This window comes from Parambassis ranga, chromosome 21 (genome assembly GCF_900634625.1).
Source record: "Parambassis ranga chromosome 21, fParRan2.1, whole genome shotgun sequence".
NCBI lineage: Eukaryota > Metazoa > Chordata > Actinopteri > Ambassidae > Parambassis > Parambassis ranga.
This window is the reverse complement of record NC_041041.1, coordinates 12,905,789-12,932,098: the sequence shown is the minus strand read 5'-3', so window position 1 is coordinate 12,932,098 and position 26,310 is coordinate 12,905,789. Positions and strand designations below refer to the sequence as shown.

General features: G+C 40.1%; 2 protein-coding genes and 1 long non-coding RNA gene across 6 annotated transcripts in view; 2 read left to right on the top strand and 1 right to left on the bottom strand.

Annotated features, from left to right (window-relative positions):
- Positions 1-94: 94 nt before the first annotated feature.
- On the bottom strand, positions 95-21,653 carry LOC114426517 (coiled-coil domain-containing protein 148-like). Its single transcript, XM_028393985.1, has 15 exons — positions 21,623-21,653; positions 20,444-20,509; positions 19,906-20,027; positions 17,605-17,708; positions 16,164-16,255; positions 15,925-16,076; positions 14,507-14,602; positions 13,921-14,096; positions 13,331-13,469; positions 9,604-9,810; positions 3,066-3,206; positions 2,128-2,246; positions 1,237-1,354; positions 927-1,061; positions 95-478 (listed from the first exon to the last, which is right to left on the bottom strand). The coding sequence occupies exons 2-15, from the start codon at positions 20,496-20,498 to the stop codon at positions 335-337; spliced, it is 1,800 nt and encodes a 599-aa protein (XP_028249786.1). The 5' UTR covers positions 20,499-20,509; positions 21,623-21,653; the 3' UTR covers positions 95-334.
- On the top strand, positions 4,272-16,586 carry LOC114426519 (uncharacterized). The gene is made up of 4 exons (XR_003669362.1): positions 4,272-4,797; positions 7,784-9,849; positions 13,146-13,483; positions 13,938-16,586. It is a non-coding gene; the product is annotated as an uncharacterized LOC114426519 (long non-coding RNA).
- A 184-nt stretch (positions 21,654-21,837) lies between the features above and the next one.
- Positions 21,838-26,310, top strand: part of pkp4 (plakophilin 4) — a 64,450-nt gene continuing 59,977 nt past the window's right edge. For all 4 annotated transcript variants that reach the window (XM_028393161.1, XM_028393159.1, XM_028393160.1 and 1 more), the window contains exon 1: positions 21,838-22,005. The gene's annotated coding sequence lies outside the window, so the exon portion shown is untranslated. The remainder of the gene's footprint in view (positions 22,006-26,310) is intronic.

Below are 26,310 nucleotides of genomic sequence, written 5' to 3'. Positions count from 1 at the left end.
AGTAGCTTCTGGCATACAAGCTCATAAAAATGTAAACTTCCTAAGCAGCCGATAAATAACTATTGATTGATAATGGTGCAGAGATGTCAATGGACTGCATATTCATAAGCACTGAAACTGTATTGCTCATAACGGACTAATTAAAAGTCAATAATATCATCTACACTGTGTCACTTGGTGTTCAATACTGCAGTTTAAAACAGGGGCTGTTGTAAATAACTATAACTGTAGCTGTATAATCATTTTTCACATCAGTTGCTTACATTAAATAAAACACTCAATACAATCATGGAGGCTAGTCTGACTCCATCATAAGACCCAAACAGAAACTTGGTCAGAACTTAAGTATGGATCTTGTGTCACGTCGAGGCTCTTTGGGGGGTTTGATAACAGACAGAACCTCTTTGGCGTAATTGCTTTGGTGCAGACCAGCCTCACGCAGAGCCAGCTCAACCCGCACTCTCGGATCAGACACAATCTGGAAGACAAAAGAAAAAAGTAACTATGTTTGTTTTTATGGTTTACTACACATTTTAATTTAAGTTAATGAGTCATTCGAGACTTGGAGGAGAAGACTATCATTACAGTTGGATAATCATTGCCTGTGTTTTATAATAACCAATCCCTAACCTGTTGTCTACAGTGACAACATAACCACACACAGACTATAGATCATTGATTGACTCAGTGGCCTTGAGAGCTGTGTGCTGAAATGAGGACAAACATTTGTTTGAATAGGCACATGCTATCTTGCATAATTTCCCTCCACTGCAGGGGTCAGTGGTCAGATTCACCCAAGATGAAACGAAACATAAATAGCTGAATATGATGGTGAAATTGGAGTAAAGAGGTCTTGAACACATAGCATAGATAAGGTGGCAGCTGTAGGTGAAGGTTACGGGGGAGTAGATGTTATCATGCCTCACTTGTTTGTCTGTGTACGTGTTAATACTGTAGAGAGGCCTTTGGAGCTCAAACTCCTTCTCATTCAAGTGTCGACTCCTCCAAGCTTCGGTATCTGCCATCATCCTCTCTGGGTTTGCTTCTGCCACCACCACAACCTAACAAAAGTAAAACAAATATACTGATTATATACAACTGTCTTCCTACTTGATGCCATAAGGTGGCAGTGATGCCTTTACTCAGATAGAGCTTCGACTTCTTCCCTTGTGGGTAATTCTAACTGACAGAACAAATCCAAGTAGTTGAAAGTGTTAAGGCTAGATAATGATCCACCTGGTTTCTGAGAGCTTCCAGACGATTCTGTCTCTCTTGTTCTTCCCTCTCTCGCTCCTGCTCCTGAGCCTCTCTTTCCATCTGTCGCTGTTGCAACATATCTGCCCGAAACTGCACCCTGAAGAGAGCAGAGAGGGTGTGGACATCAGACCAAAAACAAACCCTTCTTTCTTACTCTGCCACAACAACAACCAACATTACCTATCACTCCTGACACAGCAGGCCTGTGGGCCGACAGGGGGTTTATGAAGCTGCCAAATCCCCCCCTCCCCCCCAATGATTCCTGTTCTCATCTTTGCCAGAGTTCATTCTGACAGCCAAAATCAACAACATTATATGGTAATAATGGAAGTCCCTGCACGAGTTTATGTTGCGAAGAGAAGACATCTCTCAACAAACGTTTATTACTTAAATTAAAAGTGTGAATAGATGGATCAGCTTTAGATTTTATAAAAGACGCTTCCCATATCACTGCACTACACATGGTTTGATTCTGGTCAGGGACCTAGGTTGAATGTCGATCCCTCCTCTGAATCTCAATCATCAATGTTTAAGATTCTTAATTGTAGATTTTATAAAACCTTTTGTATTGTTTAGGGGTAGTGAAAAATACTATTTTTGACCCACATCTATGGTAGCTCTCTATCAGAGGATGGCATTTGTGTAACAAAGATTACACTGCAGTAAACATTGTCATGTCATTGGTACAATGGGTGAATGGGTTTGTGGAGTCTCTGCAGACTGAGTGCTGCTATCACCAGGATGATTTTCCACAAACTGTTAAATTAGTATTATAAATTGCAATGCTTTGTTTTTCATTTGAGGGTTTTTTGATTGCCTTTTAACAACCTTGATTCACTAGTACCGTTGGTCCCAAGGTGACACACTCACCTCCGTTTATCTCTCCTTGCCTGCTCTTCCATGACGCTCCTCAGATTAGCAAGTCTCTCTTGATCCCTCTGCTCCAGCTCTTCTCTCCTCTTCTGCTGCTTGAAATAAAACTGTCTAACCTGTGCAGGCAAACACCAAAAGAATAACCACAAAAAGTTAACAGGAACAGCAGCCACACTCCCACTAAGTTAACTCCCAGAGAAGTCCTAGGATCATCATGTCCTATTGATTGAGTCAGTGCGAAAATCAGATAAGTGTAAATAGAGAATATGAGATGATATTTCAATGTCTGCCAGACTATTGTGCTAAATTATATGGAATCCAATGAGCCCTAAATGTTCTCATTAATCAGAGGGTGTCTCAGGTTGCCCATAGTCTGCTTGAAGACCCCTGAGGAGAGAGTTAATTAAATACTCAGACACACACTGACACTCAACTGTTGTTGCACCTGTGAGTTCAATAACTAAAATGAATAATCAAAGTGTTCAAATAACTGTAACAATATACAGTATGCTGCCTATTATAAGCAAAGGTGAAGCCTCAACTGGTAAAGAACAGATGAAATCCACAAACTTAATATGTCTGTACCTAACAAGTTATTTCTACATTCACACTCTTTATCCAGTGACAACAGGAATTCCTTCTTTGTAGAAGTTGGCATCTTTTTACATCCACAAAAGTGACGCCTTTATACCTCGTTGCGGTCTCTCTCTCTCTCTCTCAGTCATATTTGAAGCCCACATCTTCACTATGCTGTAATAAGGAGAATCCTCCACTGGATTTACCATCACATCTTGCTTTGTGTGCTGATCACAAAAAGCAAGATCATCCTCCCTTACTGTCAACTTGATGTGTGTATTTTAAGGCTGCATGACAATTTAGTGTTTACTGGGTAATCAACACATTGTCTGTGATGGATGTACATAAAAAAAGTTTACTTTTTCCTTCTGCTGGGACCTTATGGCGGCCTCCTTCTCCTGCTCCCTCTTCAACCTCGCCTCTTCCTCTTCTTGTTGTCTGGCTGCTATAGCGGCCTCCAGCTTGGCCACCTCCTCCTGCTGGGCCCGCCACTGCTGCAGCTACAAAAAACACACATGCAGATACACACCAGGGAGAAACAGAAAAATAAGATTACTGTCCATCAGCAGCTGTTTTAAAAAAGAATAGCTCACAAAAAAAGAGATAGCCAGCTGACATAGTGTGGCAAAGAGGTGTCAGAACGGCTTTTCACACTTTGTTTTCAGATCACCTCAGGACCTGTCAAAGCACTGAATCATAAAATAACCTATTGTGTGTGAGCCCTTTTTTAAACAGCGTATTCAAGAGAGGAGAGTCGCCTATTCAGCAATTCAGGTTTTAAAAATCAATTGAAGAAAATTAATATGTCAACACAGATGTTAAACTATAAATGATTTAAGCATTAATGTTTAGATTTTCATCTTATCTGAGTATTTGTCAGTAAGGTTCCAGAGCTTTTATGAACCTAGAAATGTGTACAAGCCCCATTTCAGCCTCAAAACTGTATATCCAAAGAAGCTTCACAATAGATTAAATGACACCTCCGCCTTTGTTACACAGTGTCTGTGTCGCCTGCACTGGCACTAGAAAACGTTGGGGTTCTGGTAGGAACCTGTACCTAAACAGGACTACAACATTTTCCTACTTTGCGGCAAACGTCACATCCGCCTCCCTCGTTTATCAAAGGACGAGGCATACAGAGTTGGAAGTGACACTGTGGGTGGCAGCAATGTGTCTGCGGGTGTAAGGAGGTAATAACTCCTTCATTTATTTTGATCCCACTTGCCAATGAGTTATTATTATCTTCCATGTATTATGTTGGTTTTCCACCGGACAGTGGGGTTTTGGTGCCCTCTAGAGGGTGCTTGCAGACTTGGCAAGGGATACTCCACCCTTGTCACCGTCCGCGTGTTAACTCCGAGTCTAGTAAGCTACGCAGAAATAACCAATTTACTTCGTTGTTTCGCTGTCATAAGGCCACATTCCTATTGTTATATAGGAATATTAACGATAAGTTTCCTTTTAATGTTAGGTTTCTAAGCATTGTAAATTAAGCAGTCAGTTTGACAAACTGTTAGCTGCTAGCTTAAATGCAGTGCTGTCTCGTAGTACGGTGCTATATGCTAGAGTGTGTCACTGTGGAGCTTCTTAGAACTTGGGATACAAGACGTTTTCCTGTGTTTCCAGTATTCCAGCCTGGCACTAATAGTAGTTGTTTTTTGATTACACAACGCAGACGTACACACTCACTACACGGGCTTCCAATCTGCTGGAAATTCACAAGAAGAAGCAGAAGCAGGAGCATGAAGTAAAGTTCAAAGTCATGAGTGAAGCAGCGAATAAACCGAAGAACTTAAAGGTGATGTCTGAAGAGACGAAGAAAAGAAAAGAGGAGAGCGATAAAACAAGAGCTCAAACGAGGATTAATATCGGCGAGAGCTGAAGAGAACCGCGGTCATATCGATGCAGGTCGGTGATAATGGCAGCTTCCGTAAAGAGGGTTTGGTTCCGGTTGGATACAGGTCCATTAGCAACAAAAATCATCTGTGTGCTGTGTACCGGGCTCGTCAGTGACCTGTGTAGCCGAACCGCCTCGGACAGACGACGACAGCGAAGCCGCGGTTCTTTTGAATGGAAGCCGGCTACAATAAGGTAATAATGTCATTAAACTGCTTAAATACACTTTTAAATGGATGGATGTTTACCTGGTTAAACGGTTGTTTCTGTCTGCATTCAGTGTATTTAGCGCAGAAACGCTAAAAGCTCCTCAAAGCGCACAGCGACAGTTTAAAGAGTTTATGTTGATATAACTCGTTTGTTCGCTGTCTGGGGAAATGTTCATGTGGGACGTATTTTAGGCTCAGACATGTAGATAATGTACGTATTGTAATGGTCTGAGAGACATGTTGTATTATTAAGTTTTGGAGTTGTGTAGTTTCCCGATGTTTTATTGAGTTCCGACATTGATGGCTGTGATTAGCATTGTCTTCCGGGTTCTGTATGAGTGTGCAGGCGGGCTGAGGGAGGTTGTTGTTGTGTTGGCGTAGACTGCGGCACACAGTTACCTGTGTAGATTTCTAAACTAAAAATTGTGTAGATTTATCCAAATTGTGTACTTGCAGAGAAAGTTCACACAGCTAGATATCTGGAAACAAACTTTTCTGTCTCTCTTTCACACATACACACACGGATCAACATTTGCTGGGGTCTGAGTGACAGGTTCGTTATGCAGCAGCCTCTCTGTGGCGTGCCGGGTATTGAAGTGTTGCATTCCGACAGGGCAGACAGATTTACAGATCTATCAGAGGAGAGCTTAGGAAGCCCCAAAGGAACAGGCTGCAAATTAACATGGTCTCACACACACATTAACACCGGCAGTGTCATCAAGTCAATCATACTTGATGTCTGCCTGAGAAGACGCAGCAGCTGTGTGTTTAAGAGTGGATTTAAAACAATCCAGTTATGACAGGGCAGAAAGTAGAATGAAAACATGGGTCTTCTTGTGGAGGGACCCTCTCTAAAAGACATTAAATGGCTCAAAATCTTAGCTCCTGTTTATGTAGCTTTTACCTGTCGACTTGTCTAGTTTTGTACTTGTGCCTTTAGCTGTGGGTAAATACAATACACAGTACTCCTATTTATTATTTAAGCTGATTCTAAAGCTGCTTTGTGATCAGCTCAATAACTAACAAAGCTAAAACACTGTCTTTAATAAGAACAGAGTGCAATTATTGTAATAATACTGTATGTAAAGCTTAAAATGGTAGAATGATATCACATAGTGACCAGCAAACAGTGTAAGCAAATAATTACAGTATAACCTTGACCCTGTCTCATTGTGAAAGGAACTTCTGAATTTTGGAAGACAAACCAAATGGCAGTTATCACTGTTGTCCTCTGCTATAAAAATGGGTTATATAAAAGTGGTGGAAATCCCTGCATGTGCTCAGGAACACCTGTGGTACACCACAGTTTATCACTCCATCCACTGACACTTAAAACAAAACATCCTGCCTGTCATGTCTCATTCAAGTCGTCCTATGTTTGAAAAGCAATTTTCCATTTTTTTTAATGTTTGCTGTTTAGAAGCAATTACGTCTCATAAAAGTTCTCAACCAGACAAAGCTATAAGTCAAACTAGAGGCCTTTTGTTTTTCCTTGAAATACAGAAAAACAAGCTCCCATAATTAAACCATCCATCAAGCACCGGCCTGTCCCAGATAAGACACCTGCAGGTTTTATGCTGGGAACCATTAGAGGTGCTGGGTAAACAACCTCTTTGGTGGGTTTCTGGAGCACATGAGGAATACGTACATGTGACAGATAACTGTCTTTGTTTTTTCCCCCTCCTAATCTGATAATGGAAGAATTCTGAGGTTCATTTGTAGTGTGAGGTCACAGAAATGTATCTTTAAAACCACTAAAATCTGAATGTTTCCAGTGTTACTTTGAAGATGCAATTGAAGGAGCACAAAAGGAATAAAATGGTCATTATATACAGTCTACAGTAATTTGTCACTAGAATCTCATTTTCTCTGAATTCAAATGGAAATGGGACTCCATCCTTTTTCAAGGCGACAGAAAAAAGACTGCAGAGATGTCAGAATAACAAAAGAATGATGGTCTTTTTTTATCAGAGTGCTGCAGCCTGCATCCTCAGAGTCTTTGTTAATATAACTGTACAGTTAAATGTCTTCTGTCAGGAGGCGTTGCAGCAGCCATCATAACATTCTATTGCAGGTCATTTAATGGCAAACCTTCGTTACATATCATATGAGATGAACTAATGCAAAACTAGAAATCATTGTAAATTACAGCATAAAACAAGACAGGGAATAGCACACCTCCTCTATGACCTCCATGACTGATGAGAGCTAATGTCCATTATAAGATAAGGAAAATGATACCATACAATTAATGTTGTACTTTCATGGAATATTCCTGATGTCTATCGCAGGTGACATCACACTGCAAAGGAGAAATTATACACATATGAGCAATTAACTCCTCAGAGAGTTGTCAGCTGAAACACTGTGCAGCCCACGCACTGTCTCAAGTCTGTATACCCCAGAGGGACGAGGAGCTGCTTTAGAGTCTCTATGATTGGGGGTCCACTAACGCATTGCCATGAGAATACCCTATTACTGCAGGAAGGGCAAAGAGATAATCTCGCCATAAACTAATCTGTACCAGTGTTTATTTTGCAAATTACTCTAGAGACCAGGAAGTGGAAAATGAGCTCTTTACATCAAAGAAAGCGTCCTGTCTTATGAAAATCTTTCTTCTTGCAATTCTTGTCTCATGTCCTGTTTGGCCTGCTTATTCCTTTACCACCTGAGCATGTTGCAACAATCTGTCCTCCCTCCAGGCTTTATTTACTCTGGTGGAAAACACAATCGCTCATCAAAGATGCCTGGGAGTGAGATATAAGCGGGTGGTAAAATGAAAAGCAAGGACAGAATAAAAGGCTGGAAGGAAGACCAAGAACAATAGCAGCTAATTACAGCTGCCAGAATACTGCAGAACAAACAGATGATGATTTGGAAAGATGTGTCTGCCTTTCAGAGATAAAATGGAAGAAATGTTTTACGTTGCATGAAATGTTAAGTACTTATCCTAATCATCCATTTCATTTTAGAAATACACAACTTCCTACACCACATCTGGATCTACTTCTGAACCACATGAATCCAGCCAAGTCAGCATTGGAGCATTCAAGAAGAGAGTGTGTCCGCCTTGCATTTTCCAATACAGAGGAGTACAAGCTAACTCTGAAATCAATTACCCTGAATTTCTTCCCTCTGTGCACCTTCCTCTGAAGAGTGTCTGGGTGGGATGGTGTACACCCTCGCACACCATATAATGAGGTCAGAATCAGACCAGCACTGACCAAAAAAAAATCATCCAGAATGTGCTCTCATCTGAAACCCCTGGGGAAAATAACTTTTAAGTGCCACTCACTACCTTAACATCAGAGGAGTACTTGTTTTTTTGTGCATTGGTTGGACTAATCTGCAGAAATGTAGAACTTTCCATCTTTTGTAGCAGGAGCATCCTCTTACATATGTCCTGCCACTTATAATGGACCATCTTGTGGTCAACCACAATAGAGTAAACAACAACAATGACTTTGTATAGTCATGAATGCTGCCTGGATCAGAGGGAGCAGCTGCAGAAACTAAAGTGTTGAGGAGTCAGATGCAATGGGAGGAATCCATCTTGCCTTATTGCTGTGTCTCTGTGCTATGCCGATAAAGGCGGTGAAAAGAAAGATTGGATGCAAACATGCGTCCATCTGAGCCCCCACACAAACATGTGCATTGTGTAGACATTGTGTCTTCTGGCATTTTCAAAAATACATTAGAATGATCTTGCTGTATTAATTGAACAATTAATTAAACATTTGTAATTATTTTTTATTTTTATTTATCTACCCAAGCATTTTAAGACACAGTCACTGCAGCTAGATGGGATTCATTGGGCCAGACTGTAAAGTGACTGTAAAGTGCTCACTGTCCTTGAATTGAAAACGGAACTGTAAACAGTCCAGGGTAAAATTAGCTGCATATGCATGTTCTGAACAACACAGTGTATAACTGTATGTTCCAAATGAAGGATTATTGAGCGGTGGAAGGTCTTGGATTGTATGCCTTTCAGATGTTACTTAGCTAGTTAGCTTAGCATAGACTTTTACTGTTTGCTTTTGTGGACAAATGTTGACTTAAACTCTAACTTTTAACTTGCATTACATAAGTATTTGCTGAAAGACTGTAAAAGCAGGATATGTGTAGTTTATGGTGAATATTTACACTGACAAGCAGGAATATAGATATTTTTGATACTAAAGCAGGTCTACATGTGCATGCAATCCACATAAGCCCTACCTCATTTGCTTTAAAAAAACGAAAAACACACAGGCAAAGCAAATTCAATTTGTACAGCACCACGTCAACAGCACATGGATTTGTTCATATGAGTAACTTGTTTGTTGGAACTAGCACCCCTCAGAGACGGCAACATGATGTTTGCAAGACCGTCCTTATTAGCTTGTTTGCATTCACAGCCCATCCCGAGTGGCAGCTAAAGCGAGAGATGCTGTCAGGCAGTCTGCCGTGTAACATACAGCCTCATCAGCAGATATACTGTATGCGAGCAAGCAGTCAAGACAGCCTGCCTGGTCCACACTATCACAGTTACACTGGTGAAGGGATATTAGGAGAAGGATGTTATGCTGAGAATCCTGTCAACACTAATATATGTGAATGTGACTGGCTGATAATAAGGAAAGAAAACTATACCACAGAGAGTGCTTAGTAAGTTTCAGATGAGTGCAAATGTATTATATTAAAGTTATGGTTGTGCTTCCTGTGTGGGACTTAATCTAGTAAAACTGCTAACAATAAAATAGCCATCTCGTCAAGCTGAAAGTGTTTCTGAAGTATGCAAAGAGACACTAACTTTCTCTCTGAGATGCAAGCAGATGTCCCTCTGGTGCTGGTGGTCTTTGTAGAGCTCCAGCTCCTCCTGGTGGGCATGCTCTGCTTCCTGAAGGGTGGCAAGGGCTCGGGCCAGCAGCTCCTCCCGGCTTCGCTGCCACTGCTGGAACAGTACTCTCAGCTGTGCCTGGGTGAAGCGCTGCCAGTCCCACACACGTTCATGCTCTATCTGGAAGAACCATGAGAACACACAGGAGACGACTTGCAGGTAGGACATCAGTTAGAAACACTACAAAAAATCCTGGCCTGACTATACAGTAGCGCAAATGGCATCTCAACTGTATTATGCATAGCTTTGAACCAAATTGAAGTCATGTTAAAAGAAATCTACAAATGTGATTTGCTGTCTATAATAATGTCAGCAGGACCATGGGGACAACTATGTGTCAGATCCAACTCTGCTGGTGTATAAAATAGCCCCACTCTCCTGGCTGTGAAATGTCCTGAAGGAAAACAGTTCCTTTCTGTGTGAGGGCTGCCTGTAGCTATTCATCATTGTGTCAGCTTTCACAGAGGCTGCACCACTTGGCTGCTTCATTGGAACAGAGGGAATGATATTCATCTATGGGCTAATAGCGGCTAACTGACGGTGGGAAGGCATTAGATGGCTGACTGGTTTTATTGAAAATGAGTGAGCTGACAGACCTGCCAACAGAACAGAAGTGCCAGAGGCAGTCAAGCAAATCCTGTTTATTAATGCACAACTTTAGAACCTTTATTCATCACTTTCTCTTGTCCTCTCCTTCACCACCCTTGTCATCAAGGTCTTCCTTGGATGCACGCTTGCATATTGCACTCTGTATAGAGTGCACACACTAAGTCTGCAGCTATTGGATCCATGTTCCCTCTTAAGAGGGCTGCCTTAAAACATTATGGAGAAAGTCATAAGAAAATAGACCATGAGGTCTGTGAAGACTCAGTTGACTAAGTCATAGTATCTAAGTGCTAAAGTGAAGGCAAATGGCTGTGGTTGAGTTTATTTAAAGACATTTCACTGCTCAACCGAAAGGCTTCTTCTGTTCTACATATTATAACATTAAAGACAATAATGTGCCCCAGCCAGCAGAGGGAGATCTCCACTCAGAGCTAGCTGTAGTACAACCACCACCTGAAGTTATTAGTAAATCTATGTAAACATTTTTCCAGCTTATGTGAGCACACCTATTTAATAATAAGTATTCTTCACAAATGCATTTAGTATGTTTAGCAGCCCATGTGAAGAAATCACATTATTTGATTTGATATTTAAATGTGCATAGTTAAGACAAAGGTAATACATGCAGCACATAAATAATGACAGACTACTTAGCACTGGTTTTCTTAAAAGCAGATGTATGCATCACTCATTTATCATTTAGATTTCCTTCTTCATCTGGCACTTTGATGTTCAGGCCTTGTTGGCACAGTCAGTCTCATAATCTGAAGGTTGTAATTTCAATTTTTCCTGAATTTCCTTTGGGATGAATAAAATATCTATGTTTTCATGGTGGTTTTCACAAAACAAATTGCCCATAATAAAAAAAAAACTTTCTTTAGAGTAGTTTTGAGAATGAAAATAAGTTTAAATCATCAGGATGTATTAGGTTTTACCCCTTTAAAGCTCACATGTATCTAATAAACAGGAGACAAATCATCATGATCAGTTACCTAAAAGAGCAAGAAAAGTCAATACCTTGGTTAGACCATTTACTGTAAGTCTGTAGATCAGATTTGAACCTAGAACCATTCCCCAGTGTGTTCATCTGTTCATTTTCATTCAGAAAGTTGAAGCAAGGCAACTGGACTTCCAGTTACCGTCTGAATGAAAATGATCTGGATGACTGTCATGTTGATGCCCCAGTCTCAATCTCTATACATGCTGACAATCAGATTTTACAGGCACATCCCCAGTACATGTGTGAGGCCCAAAACCAAATCATCAAGTATGTAGGCGCACTATTTCAGACCTTTTGAAGGGATGGTGCATCTCCTCTTGGGTTCAGCAAATCTATCTATCTATCTAATCTGATCTATCAGCTCCTAAATTGTTACTCTTTGCCTCACACGTATTTAGCTAAAAGACACACACAAAAACAAGAGAAAATGGTGCCATTATTGTGAAATGATTGTGCATAGATAGAATGTAATGGCAGGTGAGCCAGATAGTGTACAAACCCAACATGAGAAAGGTTATGTAAAGATGCTGACTCCACAGAAACATAATTAGATTTTAATTAAGGCACTAACAAATTCCCAAACCAGCTCCATGTCTGGAGGAGCAAAAGCTTTTTTTTTATCTTTTTACAAAATACGCAGAAGGAAAATATCTGCAGAAAACTCAATGATGCTCTTTCTTTTATTTTTAAATCAATGTTGCACTGATTTATATTTAGATAAAGAAAATGCAAAAAGCCTGCATCAAATTAAGGTTTCTCTTTTGATTGGAGAAATCATGCATTTAATCAGAGGGGCTTCAGCAAACTAATCCATAGTTCTCACTTATTATCACTGCAGCCTAATTATGATTAATAGCAAAATTAGGTGGAGTCAGAGCTACACCAACTCTCGGATTGTTTCTGAGACAGGGAATAGTGTGGAGAAAGCTGTCTCTCCTCCTCGCTCCCTCCCTGAGGCTGAACAATCACAGCTCTAAATGCAGCACCCAGCTGGAACTGATATGAGGACAGGTCTCTGGGTATGGGTGAAGGAGGAGAGAGGGCCTGGCGGTTGTCATGGCGATGCTAGGCGATGGCGTAAGCGAATTGTCCACAGTGGGTGACACGGCACATCCTGCAGCGTGCTGAGCAGATCATTGTCCAGGCTTATCTGTCAGCTCGGTTAAGGGTACTGAGCTACATTGATCAGGGAGTCTGGGACTCACACTACAGGGATGCCTCTGACAGACAGGGGTAAGGGGCACATATTCAGATGGTCATGTGAGGAAGTTTGTGGATGTAGGAGGAAAACCATGGGTGTGTAATACAGTCATTAAAATTTAAAAAACCCAAACTACAAATTCTGTAGTCCTAATAACACACAAAATAATCATTCTTCTTGCCAATTACTTGGTCAAAAATTAGTCAAATTGTTGATTAGTCATTTAGTCAGCATACAAAATCGGTGCATGGAACGTAACACATACATTACATAGCATTTTCTGTCATATTTCTGTAGTGCTATGTTTAATGTAGTGTATGCATAATATTCCAGGCCAAGACTGTGTATATGTCTATGTGCATACTATAAAGTCTGCATCATTTCTGGTTGATTAACATAGCTGTTCCATTTAACGAGCACATGCATGAAGTTTAGGCATGAGTTTAATATGGTGTAAGTTCTGTTCCCTCAGATTCTGTCCCTAATTTAGTTTGAAACCTCCACCTCCTACGCTGGCAAAATCCCTTTGTTCTCAATGTCAACATCTGTACTCTTGTCCAATGATTGATTTGCCCGAGGTCTTCGATATAATCAGTTTCCAGGCACAGTTCTTTAAATTCATTGTAATTCTGTCACTCTGTCTTTCAGATGTCTGTCACAGATTCATCCTTGGTGTCCAGAGTATCTCATCAGAGACGGAAGTCTCCATCAGCTTAACTTTGTCCACCACCAGAATCAATTGGCATTTTTTTTATTTGAGTATTTCATTTTACTTTAAAATTATATCTCCTTACTTAAATACTTTCTTGTGTTTTAATGCAATAGATACTGACCAACTCTTGTCTTGTCTTCTCAGGAAACAGTCTCAACAGCATGTCCATGCAGAGTGCTCGGTGGTTGGATATTTCATGGGTGTACTTCGACAGTGTGAACTGGAAGTGTTGATGATCATTTGGGCACCAGCCACAATATCTGAAACAAATTAAGTACGAAAATACAAATATATTATATACATTTTAAATGAGCGACACTTTGTCATTATATCTCCACAGCCTACACACAAATAACAGTGAGATATAATTGCGCTCTAAAAGCTACCGTAAGGACATAAAAAGCTTGGAGACATATAGACGTATATAATCAACCTCATGCTGAGAAAAATGTTGACGTATTCAGTAGCTTGCGTCTGGGGACTGAAGTGCTACTGCTATATAGTTTTGATGTCCTGCTGAGTTTTTAATCTGGATTTGAACAGCTTTTATAGGTGCTAATCAAAATGGCTGAAAACCCTATTTTATACACTTTGGTAGCATTTCATATTAGCTTTAGTGTCCGCTTGACTTTTTCTCATGTAATGAATGTACAAGCCCTCAGACTCATGAAGAGAGACGAAAAGCTTAACTCTAACGGTCTTCAGAGCTACCTGTCCGTTCTTTGCAGTTCCTCTTGGAGACTCTGCAGCCTGCTCTTGTATGTTTCTGACAGGGAGTGGAAGGCTTGGATTAGGGAGTCCTTCAACTCTGGGTAAGGGCAGTCTGAATCCAAAATCTCCCTTGGAACTGTTTCTTTGTTATCGAAATCATCTGAAGTAAGATATTCCTGCAAAGGACAAAATGGCAGTCTCTGAGATAATCTGTATTTGTAAATTTTTGAGATGTACTGTATGAGGGGTATATGGGCAAATGACAGATTCTCTTGACCTGAAATAAAGTTCAGTAAATACAACCTATGCAGCAAACATAATAACCAAGAAAATAACCCTTGCTTAAAAGGCATGTTTGGGACAGATGTTTTGGGGGGAAAGAGGGATCACTATTTACTCAAAAGAACATCTTGGAACAGATTATCATTTCACCAAATATCAACATATTGAATGCAAATATCAGAGAGTCAGTCATGACAGTAAAAGTAGTCTGCTTTGCTTTGGAGACACACTGTAGTCAAAATTTCTTAATCTCAAGGATACAGAATTAAAGATAGGAAAAAAAAAAAAGATAGGAAAAACTGACCTCCAAGCCGAGGCCTAAGATCTCCTCCTCCAAGGCCAGGTACTCTGTGTGTAACCGTGCTGCTATCTTTTCTTGCTGGTCTTTCACAAAATGTATCTGTGGAAAACAAACATGTTGGTCACACAGTCTGACTTCGTGCTGTCAGGAAACCAAACTTGGAAAGAAAAGGAAGTATTACATGTCCAGGAAAAAAACACATCCAGAAACCCTAATTCTTTCAGTCATATTGATTCAATAATGGCAAGCAATTGGTAGCTGCTTATTTTCCACGATACTAGATATCAGCAGGAAGATAACAGCTAGTTTCAGAGAGATGGTGCCAATCAAACAATCAAGCATAGAATCTGAAAATATATATATATACGTCTTTTGTTGACCTATCCACAAATTTAAAAGCGATTGCAATTATTATTATCCATAATATCTTAAAAATGTCAAAAATTTGCATTGATTTAAAGTAATGTAAGGGACACACTACATACACTGTTTTCACATCTCTACTTTTTTCAACTCCACTCCACTCAAGACATCTATCTCAGTTCCTTCTAGTCCTCAGCCTTTGCAGAGTGATCACTACCAGCACCCTTGTTGTGCAAGCATGACTGCAGATTACAGCCATGGATGCACTTGCCAACTTTTGCCCACTCAGTCTGCATGCCGTTACACTAGACTTCAGCACTCAATCAGAGGCAACATTGTACCCTTAATGTCTTGGATCAGAAGTAATAAACCTTGTGATTCTCTTTTCTACAGTAGCTCTCAAGTTTGAGGATAGTTCAGCATTTTAGACCCCTCTGAGTTTGGTGGACTTAATTATCTAGTAAAGCACCATTTGTTTTGATTTATTGAGTCATAGAGAAGAAAGAAAAGTTATTAAATAAGAAATAGAGAAAGAACTTTTTGATGTGTGTGTGTGGGGGGGGTGTTGAGGAAGCAATCAGGTGGGTAAGGGCTATGGGCCAACAAGAGAATGGGAGGTCATGGGAAAGAAACAAGCATGAGTGAGCCACACAGAGCCGACAAAATGGCTGGTAGATGGTTCATTCCAAGTATGGTCTGTCTTTAAAGGCCCCGGCTAACTCCTTAATCTCACCATTCATCTTTAGAGCCTGTAAAAAGCCTCTAAGAGTCAAAGGCAGAATTAATGACTTAGGGACTGTGGATATCTGACAAACAGGAGCTTGATGAACTGTGAATGGTGCTGGTGTGCACAAGCTAAGAGAGTTTGAACTGGACTAACTTGCTGACAACCAAGGATGTAAGTTACAAAACATGACTTTTTAGTCATTTTTACTAAAGGTGCAGTGAAAACTATACACCTGAAGTTTTCTATGTCAGCTGTAGAATGTCTGCCAGTCTGCTAGCTTTTGACTAAGTTACCCTGGTTACAACATTCAGTCGTATCTTCATATGGATACCTGTTGTATCACTTCTTCCCAGTCTGATGGCTGTGCAGATAGCTGCTGCTGTTTTACTTCATGCAGTCTGAAGCGCAGGTCATCCCTGAGCTGATGGACAGGCTCTACGGTGGATATCCTGAATGTCTCCTGTTCCCGCTCAAGAACCATCTCTAAATGTCCAGAACGTCTACATTAGTACATTACTTAAATAACAGAAATTGTTGGACTTGAACCTGAAAGCAGTTGGTGGAGTTTACCGTATTCTTGGAGCGAGAAGATGACAGTGTCTGTGATGTTGTTTGGCTTGATATGGTCTAGAAACTCCTGGAGGTCATTCTCAGTCTTATTCCTGTTTTCATGAGACAAAGACAAATGTGTGTTAAATAAAACATACCTTGTTTTCTGAACAAACTAGAAAACTGTTTACTTGTTCCATACAAGTTACCATCAAATATAGCTAATACAAAAACATAGACTCATTTTCCAGCTGTCTTTTTCAGTTAAAACTGGAAGCAAGCAAAACCACCCCGGCCCCCCAAAAGGTCCAGTCTGTTCTAATAGGCCAGCTCCAACAGCTGAACTATGTGTGAATGGGGCTATTCCTGGGCCAGATACTGCCACATTGGAGACATATTGTTCAATACATATTAAGTTGAAAAACTTAAACAAAGTTTTATTTTATGGGGACCAAATCGATGCAAAGGTAATTTCAGTAAATATGTATTGAGTGCTGTAGCTTATTCTGTAATAACACATAACATATTCAATACATTTTGATGTAAATACATACACATATACTGTATAAACACCATAAATCTGTTAAAACTATCAATTTAATTTATCATCAAAATAAATAAACATATAAATATAAAGCAGCATTTAATGCATCAATGTACTCAAAAGTACCTCTTTACTTTGACTACAAACACTTCTGTAATGCTGTGTTGAGGATGTGGCTGAGATTTTGTCCACAAATAACCTTCCCTTTCTCAAAAATTGAAGTGTTCTCCTAAAAAGTTTGACAAAAGCTGGGGGCAAGATGTCTTGTTGCTGCGGGCAGCATCACAGGTACAGGGCTGTGGTGGGAGCTGCAGTAATTGAACATGTTACTAAGTAGCCCAGGGGTTGACATGATTGTTAAAAAAGGAATAGTAACCATAGAGATATACTTGCCTGTTTTCCCATTTGACAATGTGAATTGTGAATCCCGAGGTAATTTAACCAGATATATGTGTGGAGAGTTGCAAGCAGGGGCACATCTTTATGACTGGGCTCATTACTGAGGCTCATACTTGTGTACATCATTAACCTTGGGTGGCTCAGACACAGTCATTACGCAGCCAAACAAGCTGCACCCCAGAGCTAGTGTTGCCCTTCTCACTTCACAAGGCATGACGCTGCTGGGGCCCCAGTTGCACACAGATTTTTCCTCTAAACACTACTACTCTTTCTCTACACAGCTATAACCTTCCGCATATCCCTTTTAGCTACCTTAATTCAAAGTCACTACTGTCAAACAATCTGCATAAATCAACATTTCTCTCTTTGAGGTTACTTTTGGCCATCCATTTTACACCCTATTTTTTATGCATGTTCCTGTCTGAGCACAATGAGGCTTAAGTGGAAAGGTTGCATGGTGTAATGGCAGTTTCAGAAAACAGCAGCAAATAATGACAGGGAGAAATAAGGGACTCTTACTCAGCCTTTTGCAGCCGTGGGCACTCTCTGCTCCACACCTGTCTGTGCTGCCGTAATATGGAGCTCTCCTTGGTTGCCTTGGCTGCACAGCGAGTCTTCTGCACCTATAAGACATGGTTTAATGCACAGCAGGAATAAACAGGTTCCCTGGAGTAAGCATGGAGCTCACATAGGAGGGCTTCTTTTGAAAATGCACTTTAGCCATGACCTTTACTTCCTCTTACAATTAATTTTATCTGGACAAATCTTTAATAGCAGCACTTTAATCGATCGATTTTCTGGACCTTTTAATGACTTCAGTAAGGCATAACAAGCACGAGTTCTTCCCTTTTTCTAGAGGCCTTTGCCTCAGGCTTTATTAACACTGTATCTGCACAAGGCTACAGTGTTATTGTCAAAGCATGAAAGCAAAATAAACAGTAGGAAATTAAAATAATCAAGCAAGAACATGGATGACGGGCATGAGGCATGTTATTGGGAGGAAAGGGGAGGTAGAAGTCTTAATCTGCTATCTTTTGTTTTCCTTTTTTCATCACAGCCCTCCTTTAGAACACTCTCAGTGCAGCAAATAATTGTCTTATATCAGTGTTTTTTTATACACAGGCCAGTGGTTCAGCTAATTATACAAAATGATATCTCACATAACTAACACGTGGGTACAATCTATTTCATATGAGCAGGAAATTTAAAGGGCATCAAGTGATTGTCAAGAAGCTGCCACTGCAGCAGCGAAGTCAGTTAGAATGCATCACAGTGGACATTCGGCCTCAGGGTGACGTCCATTTTATAGTAAGTGAAATCTGCAATGCTCAATTTGAAACCAGAGCTGCACTGAACGATAAAGGCCAAATTGATGCTATCCCATGTCTCTTTCAGGCATTTTATGGGTGATCCTAATTCGTATGGGCTATCTAACAACTCAGTAGCACTACAAAACCTGTGCCCAGAGCTAAACTTATATCAGTTCATACCCAGCATTACTCTGTGCCAAATAAAACTAATCCATTAGTATCCAATTTATCAGTTTTACAGAAAACTCAGTCACTTCTAAAACACATTCAAACCCTTTCTTTTTATTAAAAATGATCCACTATATCTTGTATTTATACTTTTGCCACTCCACAATGTGAATTTTTATGCATTTAATGCCATCTTGCATCTCATCTCAAGTAATTTTCATGGCTTTCACACATCTTTTATTCTATTTTTTTAAACTGGTAAATTCAAAATATGCAGTATTGTTGTGGTCCCAACACAAATCCTTAAGCTTTTCCAACTGAAAATATTTAAAAATCAATTAGATTTACAAGAAACTTTGAAATACAGATAATACCAGCATGTATGCAAGAAAAATTATCCCAGCAATTTCTATTCTGCTCTTTCATATCTCTAACAAAGTCAAGGACCTTCTGCAAAAACACAGAAATAATAATACAGGCATAAAATCAAAAAGGAAAAATTTGGTAATGTTAAACACATTTTGACTGTCTAGTCATATTGAAAACAATATCAAATACTGAATAAGTATAAAATAACAAAATGCATAGATGCCTCATTTGTAGGTGTTTAGACATACTTTCTAGTGTATACAATACTGCTGTGGGTTTGGAATCCAGGGATTCTGCCCGTCCCCCATTCTAGAAAGCAAAAATGATGCAATGCTTGAGGCAACTCATGGTCATTTATTTTACCCTCCATCACATCACCAGTGGGTGATGCTCAGAAAGCCTGCCATTCAGCAAGGCAACTGAACATGAACATAGCCTGTCTTATCTGGGGTATACAGAGAGCGAGGTTGGAAGGAGCCCTGGGCAACCATAATGATGCTTGAAGGCTTCTGACACACTTTACCAATTAAAACAACACAGGTCTAAAGGCTTAATCTTCACTGCCCCTAGCATTAACTTCTAGCTTTTCTCAGAGTCATGTGAACTTCAAACATAGAAAACCACAGGCAGCTAAATGAATATTCATGGCATCTCCTGTTCTGTATGGCAGTGATAGGCCTATTACTGCTCTGTTTCATGTTGTTGGACAAACCACAAATGTTATGCAATGGCCGTTTTGTGTGGAATGGAATCCCCTTACAGTGTGCTGGGTGTATGAAGGAGGAGTACAGTAGTTTTACTACATTTGGACACATACTGTTTAATCTCCTCAGATGATACTCAGCTGAGCTCAAGGTAAGAAGTGTTGCTGCAGATTCTTCTGTATTTGCAGGTGAATTTGTATGTAATTGAATACAACAAGCATTTAATTAATAAGAATATTGCTGTTGATGATACAGAAATAAAAATGTACCTTTTGTCCAAATAGATCACACTCCAGGCGTTTGGCATCAACCATGGCTTGCAGTCTTTTGTATTCAGCTGGTTTGTATTTTGAGCTGCCAAGACCATTTTTCATTCGCACTGTCAGTTTTTCTGCATGGATGGAAGCAAATGATATCGCTGAATTAGGATCATTGGATTTTTTGAATCTCATCACTTTTAATGTGTGAACTAAGTCTTTATGCTGACTTCAGCAAAAAAAAGGCAGAGGTAAAAAAACAGAGGCACTGCACCAGTTGAGCACTAGCTAGATTGTATGTGTAATAGAGAAATAATTGCACAGACAGTGGGCAGCAGAGGACAAACTTACTGTGTCAGTTTATTTTGAGAAACTCAGCTGTGACTCAAAGAGGCAGGTGGATAAACACAACTAACGCTGCCTCTGACAAAAACATCAAAGCCATGACAGCACCTGGAGAATTTTAAGTGGGGGCTTCAGGTCAAATCTGCTCAACAGTTCACCAAGCCACAAGTCAGCAGTGTTACACAATCATTTTCTTCTTTCTTACCTATGTCTTCTGCTCTGTAGCTTGTGACGAATGTGTGTAACTCCCTTCCACTCATCTCTAAAGTACCTTCAAAATAAAGACATTTCATGTTGAAAGTTGGTTTCCAAACATTAAAAAGGATGTTTCTCCTGCATATATGCTTGACTCCACTGGGGCACATGCAAAGAGGAAAAACAACAATGCCAAACAAAAAAGTACACTTTGCCATCAAGGTCTGTATGACATTGTTGTATATCAGCGTATATTTATTTAGTTTGGAAGGGGACAGATGGTGCACTCAGAGAGATATGCTGCTGGAACATCTGTATGACTTTGTTTTGGATTAAGGATCAAGCAGTACAGGTTGCCAGTTTAAATGTACAGGGCTGACATATACTGTAGTATATAGACACTAATGTAATCTATGAGCGAAAGGATAAGTGATGCTCTGTTCCATCAGAGGTTGCATTAGAACCTGACTGAGATTGTATATTTTGTGAGGCTGATACTAATTTAAAAAAAAAGACCCATATATCTCCATTTAATCAGTTGTAAATCCTTTCTTGCATGTGCATACTCCATTGTTTATTATTGAAAACAACTAAGGCAACGTGAACTTTTCTAGAGAAAACTCTGTAATGTCACAAATTACGATTAACATATGTTGACTATGACTTATACTATGTAACTGTATAGTATGTAAAAATAAATAAAAGTTTTCAGGGCATAGATAAAATGTTTTTTAGAACACAAGATCTAACCTTTCCCAAATGAAGGCAAAGTAAGACTAGGATTTAAAATAATAGCTACCATGATCCATTGACTTTTACAGAATAAATGATGTTTAGCATTATGCCTACGATACACACTTTGAGTCTAATTATTTATAGAAGCTTTAGCATCAGGCAAGACGAGAAAATCACTCAATTTAAATGAATACACACACACAACTAATAATGTTCATTTTTCGGGTTGTAGTTCATAAAAATGTAGGAGAATGTACATATACACCTACAAAAACAGTAAGCGAGCTCGATAAGTGTCAGAGGAATATCACTCGTCAGTTAACTATCAAGGCTAAACAAATTAAAGTACTGTACTGTGTGATAAACTGTAAACGGGAAGTTGTAAAGAGCCTCATAATGCATCTAAATGTAAGTAGTATCACCTGCTATGTAATAAAAGGAACATTTAGCTTACCTAGCTTAGCTTCAGCTATCCCTTTCTGTGTACAGTGTACGGGTTGACAAAATTGGTAACCACGGTAACTATCATGTCTTCTGCCCATTGGTTCATTCAACAGCGCGTACCTCTTCAGGAACGCCCCGCGCTGCCGTCGCAGCCAATCAGGAGTGCGCATTGGTTTCCCACACTCCCACTGACGTCATGCACGCTCGCATTGCCTGGGACTGCTGGTGGAAGCAGGGAGCAGCCGAGGGGTTGTCTTCTTCTTCTCGACTATGGACGCGAGTTTCATTCTTCCACATGCATGGGACTAAACGACGGGAGTTTACAGATGAAGTTACATGTTCCAATGTAGATCCGAGCAGCAGCTCAGTCACCACAACAACAGTCCTCTAAAGGTATTTAACAGTTTTTTTTATTCGCTGCTTCACTAACTGCAGAGTAAAACTGAAATGAGACACACGTCGGAAAAAAAAACGAAAGCATCTGTGCGCAAGGCAGGAGGGTTATGGACTAACTCAAAAAGTCTCACATTTACCCTGAAAAGAAAGTAGTGATGCCGAAAGGCAAGCTTCTTTGGGCTTCTTCACAGCGGGAAGGAATCTAATACTGCGCTAATCTTGTTCTTGTGACCGATTCATCGCAGACAACGCGCACCTTTGAGGGACCTTCACGCGCTGTTTCTGATGTCGTGCCTGACCATTATGATGAAAACTTGCCTGGCCTACGGGGACGTACAGAAACAGGCAGTTTTCTGCAAAGAAAAGTCACTTTACTGTGTCAGTGCCCTTGAAAACGTGCTGCTAAACGGTGAAGGAAAAGGCAGGTGAGCTTAGAGTGTGGGAATCTCTGGAATGCGAGATCACCCAGGGGCGGAGATCCAAACTCCCTGCTCCCAGTAGGTTGGCTTACCTTTTACCCTCACGTTTGCTCTCTCCGTTTGAACTACGCCATATTTAATGACCCTAATCTGCATTGATCAGGGGCGTTTCTTCTCGTGTGTGGGTGCATTGCTTTTCACTATGTAAGAAAAAAACATGTACCTTTAGGGTTAAAAGATGGGCTCACTTCTGCTGGCCAGTTAAAAAAGTCAGATTGTATGACCCTATGCATTTAACATAGACTCTGTTTGACAGGGCATCCACTGAACACTAAACTTGGCGTGTTAAGCCTGATGTCATGAACCCCTGTGGCATCTTATTTTAATAAAAAACATGAGTGGTGGTCTGTGAAGAGACAAATTTATTTTTGATCCCTTTTTAGTTACACACAGAAGATATCTTAATGTTGCAAATAAAGAAAGTTGTCCACATACACTTGAAAGATTGTATAGGACGACAATAACACCAACATCATATTTGGACGCCAGTATTTGTTATTGGTTTGTTGTGACGTCACTGCTTCTCTGTAAATCTGGGGTGACGTGTGTAATTTTTTTACAAGTTCACATGTAGGAACTTTGAGTACGTCAGAAAATCTTTCTTCACAAGTTTCCTGGGATACAGCTTGGTGCTGAGGTAATCGACATTGATTGAGCACTGCTTGATCAGAGCCCAACAAAATGTGTGGGTGAGATGTCAAAGAGCCCCCTGAATTCACCAACAGAAGTGCACATAGGTGTTATATTGACATCACCACCCATCACAGCTACATGTGATTATTATCTGTCACAGCTGCAGAGTGAATCCACTGTTAGTGGGATTTTGTCTGTTATAAAATATCAATTAATTTGATTTGATTTGAACATACAAATCTTAAATACAGCGCAGAAATCCTTGCTCAGTCTTCGGTTTCACTAATAATCTAGCACTTGGTCTGGATATACTGTCTCTAACATCACAGTGTGAGGAATGTCATTCCAAGGGGAATAGGGTATTTTCTATTTTGATCTTTCTGTGTCATGTTTAAAGTCCTGCTAGAAACCAAAGCAGCAAAAATTGAAAGGCTGAAGAGAAGCTGCTCTATGTCTTATTATGATGGATAATCATTAAAGGTCAAATCTCATACTCTTATTGTCCCACAAAAGCTGCTACGAGCAGCGCTTCACGTCTCTCTGGTTGCCTCGCTCGCAGGTGTAGAAAGGCTATCTGCTTGCATCATAGATGTGACTATAGTGCAAGTTAATTTTATTTCAGCCAATTAACAGTGGAAGTGCATGTGGCTGCTCTCTCTCGCTCTCACTCGCTCGCTCTCACACATACAGTACATGCACACACACTCAAGAGGAATCTCTAGGTTACTCCCCTCGTGATTCACATTACTGCACTAGACACACACTGCCACACAGCTGACAACCATTGAGGTTGGTTTACTGTGGAATTGAAACAACAGCAGGATTCTAGTTTGAGTCCCTCTGTATTTGTTTTTTAGCAGTTTTTGCTTGTCCTCAAAGTAGCGACACACTGTTTGGCACAAGGAAAGTGGTTTTAGCTGGTCAGACGTGCAGCCTGTGTCTGTTTCTTGTCTGATCTCCCTGCTGTTAATCACTTCTGCTGAACAAAATGATACCAATTTTCTACGTTGATTGTGCAGTTTGTAGTTTTGTTTGCACAGGGAACAACCTTGTGCTGCAGCAGACAAAAACATGCAGGAAAAGCCACGTTTGCAAAAGACTGTTTGTGTGTTGGTGCGATTGTCTGACCCAGTCTTCACGGTGAATTCTTTTTAATGGATACTGACAACATCTGAATAGGTTAGTGCCCTTTGGCGGGCCTTTGCTCCTTGTAGTTTTTCACCCCCTAATGCTGGCCCAACATCAAGGCCTAATCCCTCACCCCCTTGTTGCATGTCAGATTTTCTTTTCTTTACTATGATCAAAATGTGTCTTCTCCCCCTTTCAACTCCATTTTAAGAAAGGGAAAGTATTTCTGCCTCTTAGCCTGTAAGCCTGGACACTAAAGGGTTTTTTGCTTGTGACTGTGCATGCATGTAAGTAAATCAACCTCAAGTATCAGCCTCTTCCTTCAGCTTGTAAAGAGAAGGTCAGCAACATCCACTGTGTACAATTCAATCAGTTGAGTGCTCTTAAGTCAGTTTTTCTGTAGCATTCAGCATTTTTTGTTTTATTTGCCTCTGTTACCAGCCTTAAAAAAATCCTGTTTTGCATACCTTGATACATTCTTAATGTCTTTGAATTTATAGACATAGTTCACATTTAGAAGCAAAAGTTATGATTTACTTTTTGCATTATGCTTAGAATACCTTTAAAGGAACGTCTGATTTTACACAGATTGGTGTAATGAGATCTTTCTCTTCTGTGTTCATTTTAAACAAGCCCAAGAGAATTTCTCCATTGACTTTTTAGTGGTTTTAAGTGGTTAACTCATATGCTTGACATTCTTTCCTGTCAAATTGCAAAATAAACAAATAAATCAAACTAATTGAACAGCTATAAATCAAAAACATGGCACTTTCAGCCTTGCATTAGCATGTGTGGGTAAGCCTTGACATGTGCAGCTGCTGATTGTTGATCTAACTGGCGTAGATAGAAAGAAGAGCCCCAGATTTCATGCTTTGCTTGGATCCCAGACTGCAAAAGATAATACAGAACACAAAGCATGTCAGCGCTTTTGGAGATTAGGGATACAATAGAATTTTGTCCAGTGAAACAGCCTTCCATTGGCCCGACATGCTGAGTCTGAAAGACGGCCTCTCATCGGTGTCTGTGTGTGGAGCTGTAGCGGAGTGATGGGAGCTTTTCCACTGCATTTGCTCTGCATGTGGCCTTACTACTGGAGTCTTCCAGCAAGCTCATTGTTAAAACAATCCCATCTATCTAAGCCTATGTGGCCGCAGAATTACCTCAACAGGGCACTTAATACCTTGTTGAATATTTTAAAGTGCTACTCACATTATCACCTTAGGCAAAAGCTATCTCTTACTGGTGGTAGAAGAAGAATGAGTGGCATGAGAGTCTATTCTAATGTAATGCATGACGTAACAAATGGTCCCCTCTGAAAGACTCTACTGTGGCAATTACTATAAAAACACGTCAAGACCTAGGATGGCATTTGTTGCCACTTTTGAGTTTACTGCTGTAAATAATTCAACAATGCGGGCTGTTGTTTTAATGTACACAATATCAAAGAGTTCTACAACAACTAGTGAATGTGCTTTTCAGTCTTGCCACATTTTTCGTCACCTTTGACTTCTTTTACCCTTTCCAATTGTAAAGTCCTGCATCTGGGAAACACTGTGTAATTGGCAGTGTTCTGCATTTCAAGCTGAGTTTTAGGGTTCCAACCTTGAAGTTGTTTGTTTAGTCTACAAAGTGTTAAAAGATTTTAAAAATGGCCAAACAGTTCAATGCATTGCAAGGTGTAGTCTTAAGGAGGATAAACTACCTTGACAATGATCTGATTTCCAAACTTGTTGATCAATTCTCTGCTGATAAATTAAAGTTTCAGCAAATTGCACTGCAAGCACTAACTTAGGTGTATGCCTCTTGGTTTAGTCCCTAAAACTAAAATGATTTATTGGTAGGATCAGCTGTCATTCCAAAGTGGTATGTGAGTGCACTCAGTTACTGTATTTAGTCAGAAGGTGAAGGCATCTCCCCCGTGTCATTCTAATGACCGCTAGGGTTATGCCTGTTCCCAGCCTTCTTCTGGGAATGAAACGGTCTGCAGGATTTGTCCGCCTCACCTGCTTCCATAAAAGATTCACTTCTTAAATGTCAAGGCATTTAGAAGACTACAACAAAG

Bases quoted from the DNA above. Each gene is read 5' to 3' on its own strand.
- LOC114426517 (XM_028393985.1), bottom strand. From the start codon at position 20,498: ATGAGTGGAAGGGAGTTACACACATTCGTCACAAGCTACAGAGCAGAA. The intron at 17,709-19,905 runs GTACATTTTTAT...CATGTCTTATAG, and splicing joins GTGATCTATTTGGACAAAAG to GTGCAGAAGACTCGCTGTGC. The intron at 16,256-17,604 runs GTAAGAGTCCCT...TCATGAAAACAG, and splicing joins CCACGGCTGCAAAAGGCTGA to GAATAAGACTGAGAATGACC.